This window comes from Dama dama, chromosome 6 (genome assembly GCF_033118175.1).
Source record: "Dama dama isolate Ldn47 chromosome 6, ASM3311817v1, whole genome shotgun sequence".
NCBI lineage: Eukaryota > Metazoa > Chordata > Mammalia > Artiodactyla > Cervidae > Dama > Dama dama.
Window position 1 is genome coordinate 1,578,737 of NC_083686.1, and position 11,009 is coordinate 1,589,745.

The 11,009-nt window shown below is 48.5% G+C and overlaps 1 protein-coding gene across 1 annotated transcript in view; it reads left to right on the forward strand.

Annotated features, from left to right (window-relative positions):
• The window catches only part of RNF4 (ring finger protein 4), a 33,717-nt gene extending 23,195 nt beyond the window's left edge, over positions 1 to 10,522 (forward strand). Inside the window, exons 5-8 of the mRNA XM_061145383.1 lie at positions 6,762 to 6,771; positions 6,961 to 7,120; positions 7,711 to 7,759; positions 8,335 to 10,522. Of these exons, the coding sequence (XP_061001366.1) occupies positions 6,762 to 6,771; positions 6,961 to 7,120; positions 7,711 to 7,759; positions 8,335 to 8,484 (369 nt within the window). The 3' untranslated portion in view covers positions 8,485 to 10,522. The remainder of the gene's footprint in view (positions 1 to 6,761; positions 6,772 to 6,960; positions 7,121 to 7,710; positions 7,760 to 8,334) is intronic.
• The last annotated feature ends 487 nt before the right edge of the window (positions 10,523 to 11,009 follow it).

Here is an 11,009-nt window from a genome sequence, read left to right on the forward strand (position 1 = left end):
GAGTAGCTTGGCATCTTTACACCCCAGGACCACAGTAGAACTTTGGTGAACCCTCTTAAGACTGAAGGAGAAACCACAGACTGTTTCTCCAGGGCGTGTGTTCCCTCGGTGGTTGCTGGGCAGTGAGCCCCATCTTACAGAGAGGCCACTCCCACCCAGGCTCCCCCCACTGCCCTCTAGCCCATCTGCTGTTGCCGGGGTCTCCCGTGAGCTTTCTGTGTGTTCTCCCCACGACCGTCGGGGTCCAGTGCCTTGTCATGCTTAGTGGGGGCTCGTTTTCCTCTTTGGTGTGTTGCCTGTTGGAAGTTTTTTTTTTAACTGAATCTTTGCTCATTTTTCCTTGTGACTGCCTGCCTTGTCTCATTTTTTTAATAAATTTCTAAATATGAGCCTGCCATTAGTTGTGTATTGAATCTTCTATTCAGAGGCTTGTCTTTTCTCTTTTTTGTTTATATACAAAGGGTCTTAACATAGTTGAATTTATCAACTTTGTTAATGAAAATCCTGTACCATAAAAATTTGTTCCTATATTCCAAAAGTATTACTATTTCACATTTCACATTTAGGTCTATAATCCATTTGAATTGTGTATAGTTTGAGATAAGATTAGATACCTCTTAGTAACGAGATGATTGGATGGCATCACCGACTCAATGGGCATGAGTTTGAGCAAGCTCTGGGAGATAGTGTGAAGGACAGGGAATCCTGGCATGTTGCTCTCCATGGGGTCGCAAAGAGCTGGACACGACTGAGCAACTGAACACCAAGATTAGATACTTCACAGTAAACTTTATACCCTGGAGTAATTTTGCAAGTCTTTTGTTAGAAGATTTATTCCTAGGTATGTAGTATTTTAGGATGCTATAAATGGTGTTTATTTTTTATTTTATTTTTTTTTAATAAATGGTGTTTAAATTTTTCATTTTTAATTTTGATTTGCTAATATAAAGAAATGCAATTGATTTTTCTTTTTTAACAATTCTTAATCTGTGAATCTTCTGAATTTTTGTGTATATGGAACAAGTTTTGGTTCTTCTTGATTTTTTTTTTTTTTGGCCTTAACACATTGGCTAAAAAATTCATTATTGGCTGAGTAAAAACAGTGACAGTCATGGGCATTCTTGTTTCATTCAAAATCTGAAAGAGTCCTTTCAGTTCTACCATTAAATAGGACCTCTGCTATAAGGCTTTTGGGTTTGTCGATACCCTTACCAGAGTGGAGAAGTTTCTCTTTTTCATGTTTGCTTATAAGTTTCATCTTGAATCAGTGTTGAAATTTAAGTCTCATCTAATGATGATTTTTTTCCCCTTTCATAGGTTGAAGTGGAAAATTACATTGGTTTCTAGTGTTAAACCACTTAAGCATTGTGGTTGTAACATAATTTTTTCTATGTTGCTAGACTCAGTTTGCCAATATTTTATATATAATTTTTGCCACAATTTTTGTGAGTTAAGATTGATGGTCGGTAATTTTTCTTTATAAAGTTCTGGTATCAGAGTTTTGGTATCTTTATAAAGTAATTTGGGGACCTTTTTTGCTGTTCTTCAGAAGATTTTGTGAGATTGGGACTATTCCTTCTTTGAATAGTTGATAGAACTCTACAGAGAAAGTACTTCAGTTCAGTTGCTCAGTCGTGTCCAGGGCTTTACTACCCCATGGACTGCAGCATGCCAGGCTTCCCTGTCCGTCACCAACTCCTGGAGCTTGCTTAAACTAATGTCCATCGAGTCAGTGATGGCATCCAACCATCTCATCCTCTGTCGTCCCCTTCTCCTTCCGTCTTCAATCTAAAAGACCCAGCATCAGGGTCTTTTTCAGTGAGTCAGTTGTTCACATCAGGTGGCCACAAGTATTGGAGTTTCAGCTTCAGCATCAGTCCTTCCAATGAATATTCAGGACTGATCTCCTTTACGATGGACTGGTTGGATGTCCTTGCAGTCCAAGGGACTCTCAAGAGTCTTCTCCAGCACCACAGTTCAAAAGCATCAATTCTTTGGTGCTCAGCTTTCTTTATAGTCCAATTCTCACATCCATACATGACTACTAGAAAAACCATAGCTGTGACTAGATGGACCTTTGTTAGCAAAGTAATGTCTTTGCTTTTTAATATGCCTTTTAGGTTTGTCATAGCTTTTCTTTCAAGGAGTAAGCGTCTTGTAATTTCATGGCTGCAGTCATTTGCAGTGATTTTGGAGCCCAAAAAAATAAAGTTTGTCAATGTTTGCCATGAAGTGATGGGACCAGATGCCATGATTTTAGTTTTCTGAATGTTGAGTTTTAAGCCAGCTTTTTCACTCTCTCACTGTCATCAAGAGGCTCTTCAGTTCCTTTTCACTTTCTGCCATGAGGGTGGTGTCATCTGCATATTTGAGGTTATTGATATTTCTTCCAGCAATCTTGATTCCAGCTTGTGCTTCATCCAGCCTGGCATTTCACATGATATACTATGCATATAAGTTGAATAAGCACTGTGGCAGTATACAGCCTTGACGTACTCCTTTCCCAATTTGGAACCAGTCTGTTGTTCCATGTCAGTTCTAACTGTTGCTTCTTGACCTGCATACAGGTTTCTCAGGAGGCAGGTAAGGTGGTCTGATAGTCCCATCTCTTGAAGAATTTTCCATAGTTTGTTGTGATCTTCACAGTCAAAGGCTTTGGCACGATCAATAAAGCAGAAGTAGCGTTTTAGTGGGTTTTGGTAATTATTGGGGCTTTTCTGGGGGCTGAGACGATAAAGATGCTGCCTGCAGTGCAGGAGGTCCAGTTTTGGTTCCTGAGTCAGGAAGGTCCCCTGGAAGAGGGCATGGCACCGCGCTCCAGTATCCTTGCCTGGAGAATCCTGTGGACAGAGGAGCCTGGTGGGCTGCAGTCCACGCCGTGGAAGAGTCGGACATGACTGAGCAACTACACCTCCATGCTTTGGCAATTATCGGGCTTCCCTGGTGGCTCAGATGGCAAAGAAACTGCCTGCAATGCAATAGACCTGGGTTCAATCCCTGGGTCAGGAAGATTTCCCTGGAGAAGGAAAGGGCAACCCACTCCAGTATTCTTGTCTAAAGAATCCCATTGACAGGGAGCCTGTTGGGATACAGTTTATGGGGTCGCAAAGAGTTAAACACAATTGGTCAGCTTTCACTTTTCATTTCACTGTGTTAATTTTACTTTGTAGGAATTTGTTGATTTCATCTAAAATTTTCATTTTTATTGGCATAAATTTGTAATGTCTTCATTTCTGTGGAATCTGTAGTGATGTCTCATTTCTGATACTGGTTATTTGTGTTTTCTGTGTTTGCTTTTTTTTTTAAGAGTTTTATTAGATCTTTCAAAGAACCAACTTTTAGCTTTGTGTATCCTTTTTCTTATACGTTTGTTTTCATTCATTGGTTTTTCCTTTCTTTGAGTTATTTTGCTAATTTTCATCATTTCTTTTCTAATATATGAATTAAAGATTATATTATCTTTGGCTATAGCCTACAAATTGTGTTTATGGCAGAAAGTGAAGAGGAACTAAAAAGCCTCTTGATGAAAGTGAAAGAGGAGATTGAAAAAGTTGGCTTAAAGCTCAACATTCAGAAAACTAAGATCATGGCATCTGGTCCCATCACTTCATGGGAAATAGATGGGAAACAGTGTCAGACTTTATTTTGGGGGGCTCCAAAACCACTGCAGATGGTGATTGCAGCCATGAAATTAAAAGACGCTTACTGCTTGGAAGGAAAGTTATGACCAACCTAGACAGCATATTAAAAAGCAGAGACATTACTTTGCCAACAAAGGTCCATCTAGTCAAGACTGTGGTTTTTCCAGTGGTCATGTATGGATGTGAGAGTTGGACTGTGAAGAAAGCTGAGCACTGAAGAATTGATGCTTTTGAACTGTGGTGTTGGAGAAGACTCTTGAGAGTCCCTTGGACTGCAAGGAGATCCAAGCAGTCCATCCTAAAGGAGATCAGTCCTGGGTGTTCATTGGAAGGACTGACGCTGAAGCTGAAACTCCAGTACTTTATCCACGTCATGTGAAGAGTTGACTCATTGGAAAAGACCCTGATGCTGGGAGGGATTGGGAGCAGGAGAAGGGGACGACAGAGGATGAGATGGCTGAATGGCATCACTGACTCGATGCGCGTGAGTTTGAGTAAGCGGGAGTTTGTGATGGACAGGGAGGCCTGGCGTGATTCATGGGGTCGCAAAGAGTCGGACACAACTGAGCGACTGAACTGAACAAATTATGTTATTGTCCATCAGCTAGGAGGTGACTCAGGGTCACAGGAAGGGCATGGAGCTGGGAGGCCAGGCTGTGGGTCCATTCTTTTTTGTCTTTTGGGCAAGAAGTCTTACCTCCAAACTCTTCTTCCATTGAACATGGGGACATAGTCATCACCAGTGAAGGGAGCTCTCTGGCCACCATGTATTCATTTTTTCAGTCACTAAGTGTTGTCTGACTCTGCGACCCCATGGACTGCAGCACGCCGGGCTCCTCTGTCCTCCACTGCCTCCCTGAGTTTGCTCAAACTCATCCATTGAGTCGGTGATGCCATCCAACCTCCATCTTCTGTCATCCTCTTCTCCTTCTGCCCTCAGTCTTTCCCAGCATGAGGGTTGTTTCCAATGAGTCAGCTCTTTGCATTAAGTGGCCAAAGTATTGGCACTTCATCAGTCCTTCCAGTGAATATTCAGGACTGATTTCCTTTAGTATTGACTAGTTTGATCTCTTTGCAGTCCAAGAGACTTTGAAGAGTCTTCTCCAACACCACAGTTCAAAAGCATCATACTCTTTGGTGCTCAGCCTTCTTTATGGTTCAACTTTCACTTCCATACATGACTACTGGAAAAATCATGGCTTTGATTATACAGACCTTTGTCGGCAAAGTGATATCTCTGCTTTCCATATGGTTTTTTGTTTACTTTGCTCAGATCCATCAGAGAAAGTACTGTTTATGGCAGCTGTAGGGTTAGAAATATATTTCTTAAATTACAAGACTTGAAAGTTGAAATGACTCCTTGATCCATGGGCTGCAGGATGTTGTGTTACTCGGCAAGAAAACAGCATTTGTCTCGTTGTTCATCTCCATCAGAGCTCTTGCATCATCAGGTTCATTGTCAGTGAGAGGGAATGTTTTGAACGAAATCTTTGTCTGAGCAGTATGTGTCAGTTTAAGATGGTCAGTAAATGATGTGGTGACGAGATGTGCTGCCATTCAGGCTTTGTTGTTCCGTTTACTGCGCACAGGCAGAGTGGGTTGATTTAGCACCATTCTTAGGGGCTGTAGAGTTTTTGGAATGGTAAACGAGCATTGACTTCAACCAGCTATTTACGCTTCTAATGAGGGAGTCAGTCTGTCCTTCGAAGCTTTGAAGCCAGGCATTGACTTCTCTAGCTACAAAAGTCCTGAATGGCCTCTCCTTCCAATAGAGGCTTTGTCTACACTGAAAACCTGTTGTCTAGTGTAGCCACCCACATTAGTGATCTTGGCTGGCTCTTTTGGGTAACTTGTTGCAGCTTCTACATCAGCAGTTGCGGCTTCACCTTTGCACTCTGATGCGCCAGAGACTGCATCTTTCCTTTGACCTTGGGATCCAACCCCTGCCAGCTTCATACTTTGTGCAGCTTCCTCCCCTCTCTCCGTTCTCATGGAATTGAAGAGGTTGGGGCCTTGCTCTGCCGTGGGCTTTGGTTTATGGAAACACTGTGGCTGGTTGGATCTTCCGTCCAGGCCAACTCCAACTTTCACGCCGTCAGCAGTAAGCCTGTTCACTTTCTTATTGTTGTGCATTCACTGGAGGAGCACTTCACATTTCCTTGAGGAACTTTTCCTTTGCATTCACAAGCTAGCTAACTGGTGCAGAAGGCCTAGCTTTTGGCCTGTCTTAACCTTTGAAGTGCCTTCCTCACTAAGCTTTGTCATTTCTAGGTTGGGATTTAAAGTGAGATATGCAGCTCTTTTGCTTCAACACTGCAAGGCCGTTGTAAGGTGACTGATTGGCCTAATTTCAGTATTGTTGTGTCTAGGGAGGCTCAAGAAGAGGGAGGGAGTCATGGGACAGTTGGTCTCTGGAACAGAGTATATATTTATCACTTAAGCTCATCATCTTATATTGGTGAGGTTCGTGATGCCCCAAAACAATTAGGGTAGTTACATCAGAAATCACTGATTAGATAGAGCCATGATGAATATAGCAACAATGAAAAAGTTTGAGATATTGTGAGAATTACTGGATGGTGACACAGACACGAGGTGAGCAGATGCTGTTGGGAACAGTGGGAGCAGCAGGGCTGCCGGGGATTTCAGCGTGTCAGAACCACAGCGCATGCGAAGCGTGAGGAGGCCTCTGGGCCTGGAGCCCGGCCCTGGGCTGGTGGGTCCTCCCTGCTGGCCTCTGCCCGCCTCCAGCACAGGGCCAGGTTGGTCTCAGTCTGTGGCGTGTGCTGCTCTCAGGGTCCCTGCCTGACCTCCTCTGGTCGGTAAAGCATGAAGCCTGCCAAGCCTTCTCCCAGTGAGGCCCCGTCTCTGGCAGTAGCCTGTGTGGCGGGTGGTGGGCTGCGGGCCCCTGGGGCCTCTGTTTGAGAAGGGGCCGTGGGCGGCTCCGGGGCCCTCAGCGCCGGGCGCCAGGCTCGGCCGCTCCAGGCCTGGCTGCTCCCCTGAGGGCCCCGCGTGGGAGCCAGACGTGCCAGCCTGATTGTGGAAGAGCGTTAGAGAGTGCAGAACATCCTATGTCACGTTAACTGTGTCTTTCTCTTCTGTTTTTCTCCTGTTTCCAAGATTGTTGAAGGTGAGTGGTCTCCCTCCTTCCTTGGGTTTGGCCAAGGGCGGGAACACTCCCTGGGGCAGCCCTGCCTGCTGCGGGGACTCGCCCCGCCTCTGCTGCAGCAGGGCTGGGGGCTCCTCCGGGGAAGACGGGAGGCTGGTTCCGAGGGGGGTGGGGCTGAGGCCCTTCCTTAAACGAGGACTCGAACCTTAGAGAGGAGGCGGCCAAGGAGGAACGGCAGGCGGCTGCGCCAGGACCACGCTGATAGCTGTGTAGTGAGCAGTGACGAGGAGGAGCTGGCCCGGGACAAGGACGTGTATGTGACCACCCACTCCCCCAGGAGCGCCAGGGAAGAGGCAGCTGTGGGCCTCAGGTACCAGGGGCCGTGCCGGGGGCAGGCTGTCTGCCAAGCAGCCTCTGGACACATGGGCCCTTGTCCCCGGAGTGAGGATCCCTTCTTTCTCCAGTTTCTAGTGAAGAGGTTGGGCGGAGGCAGGGTGTTAGAAATCCCGGCCCCTTGGCAAATGCTTCAATCCTGGGCTCAGAAAGGGCTTATTGAAGCGTCTGGGTGGCGGGCAGATCCCAGGCTGGGCTCCACTGTTCCCCCTGTGACCTGACCAGGTGCACCAGGCACCGCCAGGGTGTGAGAGTAGCTGAGGGTGAGCCCCAGCACCCCCGCCTACTGCAGCAGGAATGCTTGGAGGAAGGGGGTGCTCGGCCAGCCCCTGCCCAGACAGGGAGGCTGCAAGGGGGACTCCCATTGTCTGCACTTTCTCTTGCCCTCTGTTCCCCCCTTTCTCCGAGAACCCCTGTGCCATGGGACTGCCAACCTCCCAAGTGCCTGGGCTGTGGCACTTGGGCATGAGGGTGTGAGGAGGGGGCATGGGCGGCTTAGATGGAGCCACGTAGCGTTAGGAACTGACCATCTGGCTTGCTTTCCTGACGTGAGCTCTGTGCTTCTAGGCCCTCTGGCACCGTCAGCTGCCCCATCTGCATGGACGGGTACTCGGAGGTAAGCAGGCTCGACTGCGTCTTCCCTGGTCCTGGCCTCAGGCTGCTTCAGTCAGGGAATGAGACGAGCGCTTCTCGGGTGGGCTTGGACGCCTGTCTTGCAGTCATGCCGGTGCTGGCACATGGCGTGGCGCACATCTGTGAAGGGAGGCCATGCCATCTCTTTGGGCCACACAGTCTTGGACTCTGGCCCCTTCATTCCCTGCACTGCCCTGTGCCAGTCCTGTGTGTTCCCCGCCCGGCCTCAGCAGACGCTGCCAGTGTTTTCCGTGGCCCTGGGTCCTCTGGCTCTGCCCTACTGCTGCCTGGGGTTCCTCGAGCCCCAGGGCTTCACCTTGGGCTCTCACTGCCCGAGGTTGGCTCCTGCCTGTTTTTTGGCTTCAGAGACGCCGCCCGTACCTTCCGGAGCCTCAGAGGAGCATCGTTAGTTCTCCAGACCCCCTTCTCTGCTTTCCTGCTGCAGCCCCTGGCCCCTCCCCGCTCATTCGTCATCTTAGGAACAGGCGGGAGTGGACGCTGGGGCTCCGGCTGCTCCAGTACAAGACGTGACCTGAAGGCTGTTTGTATGTTTTCCAGATTGTGCAGAATGGACGTCTCATTGTTTCTACAGAGTGTGGCCACGTCTTCTGTAGCCAGTGCCTCCGTGATTCCCTGAAGAATGCTAACACTTGCCCAACTTGCAGGAAAAAGATGAGCCACAAACGGTACCACCCCATTTACATATGAAGTGCCGAGAGTTGCTCAGGAGAGACAAGTGGACACAGAGCCTGGCGGGCTCTCTGTGCGCCTTACGTGGCTCGTCTGCCTCCCGTTTCTTGAGCTCAAAAAGACTTTCAGAATCAACGTCCAGTATGTAAACTGCTCTCTTATTTCCAACCCCATCTTAGATCCTTTTGTTACCTCTAGTTGGATGCCGTGGAGCTGGAGCCAGGCCCCTCCCAGCCGGTCGACATCTCCTGGGTAGTCTGGTTCCAGGGTAGGAGAGAGGGAGTCAGGCATGCTGGAAATGAGAAGCATGGTTCTAGCCTCTTTCAGAAGCTGCCCATTTGCCAAGAAGTTTTCCCTGTTTGGAGAGTTTGTCCCATCTTCCTCCTGGTGGTGTCGTGGAGCACCAGCCCTGGTCAGAGAGCATGCAGGTCCGCCCAGCTCTCCTGGGCATGCTACCTCGTCCCAGGCATCTGCCCACAGCAGTGACAAGCCACACATGGTCCATCCAGTCCGAGGATCCCAGAAGCAAGTGTGGCCCCGGAAAGACCAACCACTGGACTTTGTTTTCCATCCCTTGTGATTTAGAGGCCACCCATGAGTCCACCTACATCGATGTCAGAGGTTCCTGCAGATCACCAAGGCCTTGGCAGGGCAATCCCTAGTTTTCTAAGAACGAAATGTGCAATAAAGCCCGTTCTTTGCCTCCTTTTCAGCAGCCCAGGAGATGTAGCACTCTCAGTGTCCTTGGGGGGGCCTCGTGTCACCTGTGGAGCAGTGCCTGTGTTGCCCCGTCCTGCTCACCACCTGTTCTCAGGACCTGGACCCGCGCCCAAGCTCACCTGGCGTAGGAGTCACAGTGGGGCAGGCACGGGGCCGGGCGTCCTCTTTTCTGATAAAAATCATCCCTTGTTTACCATAGGCCCTCTGGTCCTCAGTTCCCACTGCCTAACGTCTACTCAAGCATAGACCCAGGCGGCGGTGGCAGTAATTGTGGCCTTATCAGCTGCCCACGTCCATCCTGTTGGCCAAGTCACAGCCACCTGCGAGTCAGAGTTGGGCTCTCCAGACTCAAGCTGGGCACCACCGCCCCCGCAGCTGACGTTCATTGCAGAAGCTGCTCTTCTGGCCATTGAGCCTTGATCCTTTGGGCTTCGATTGCTCCTTAGATTTTGGTGGCAAAGTTCTGTGGCCCCTCCTCCCCAGGGCCCCAGATAACACCCTCTGCTCAACTCCAGGTGTGAGAGCCTCTAGTCCTCAAGGAGGTGGCAGAGTGGCCCAGGGGTGGCTCCCGGGGGAGAAGCCCTGCAGAGCCTGCTGCCTGCACCTCCACACCCTCCTTCCTCAGAGGGCTTCAAGCCAAACCCACAGCCTTCCGTGTGAAACAGCTTCAAGATGGAAGGGGGTCTCCTCTGGCGTTGCTAGCAATAACTGACCTTCAGTTTTTCCTTCTGGAGGAGCAGGGACTCAGCACAGAATTCACTTTAAACAGGGCCGAAGGAGTGTCCCTCCTCTGTGAAAGGAAAATTCATGCTTCATTCTGACTTTATAACTGTTTGGCTCACTTCCAGTTGGTTTGATAAAAGTACTATTTTCTCCTTACATTCGAGGAAGGCAGGATATCAGTTCTCGTCAGCGTGACGGGCACTGTCTGCCCTTTGAGTAGACACAGTGTCCCCATGAAGTTCCTTCAGGGCTTCATGGAACACTCCTTTTCTTTTTTCTTTTTTCTTTTTTTTAAATGTTCTAACAATACCCAGACTTCAGAAGCCAGGACAACCATACAGCCAAAATCTCTTACACTTTATGCTTAAGGACAAATGGTTGATCATAAAAGTTGTGTTCCTTCATATTAAACTGGGGGAAAATGTTTAGTTTCTACTATTCAGAAATTGCAAAATAGGAAAAGTTGATATGGAAAAATCCCTTTCTCTCCCTCAGTGTACATAATTCAGATCTTTCTTTGTTCCGTTTATAAACTTTATCCATGTCTGTCAGTCTGTTTTTTGACTTCTCTGCTAGTGTTACAGGTGAAAATAAATCATTAACTTGAACCAGGTACCTTTTTCGTGCGTTCATTTACTCATTGGGATCCATTTCACCTCTCAGCTCACACCCATGCCCAAGGTACATGATTCCTGTCTGCCTCCAGCTGTGTGTATCTTGGGGCACACATGTGTGGGAAGGTGGCTTGGTCATGTACCAGCTTAGACGCCAGCAGGTAAGAGGTCACTCTTGGTCGGAGCCGTGAGTCGAGCAGAATTTTAACTTCAGCCCCTAAGTGAGGTTGACTGCGGGTTGTCTGCTCCGACTTGCCAGTGCCAGCCCAGGAGTGGAGCTCTGAGCAGTGTGGACCTAGTGCACCAGCCACCATACACCGTTTGTCCTCCATGTGGGAAAGGGGACCCAGGAGGGCATGGCGTGCCTGTGAGTACCTTGGGAAAGCTGAAAGGATGGATGGGCCTGAGGTCTCCAGAGAGGAAGTGATGGCAGAGCTGGCCTTCTCCTGTGTGCCCTTCTCCATTCCTGTCTTGTGGTCCCGAGAT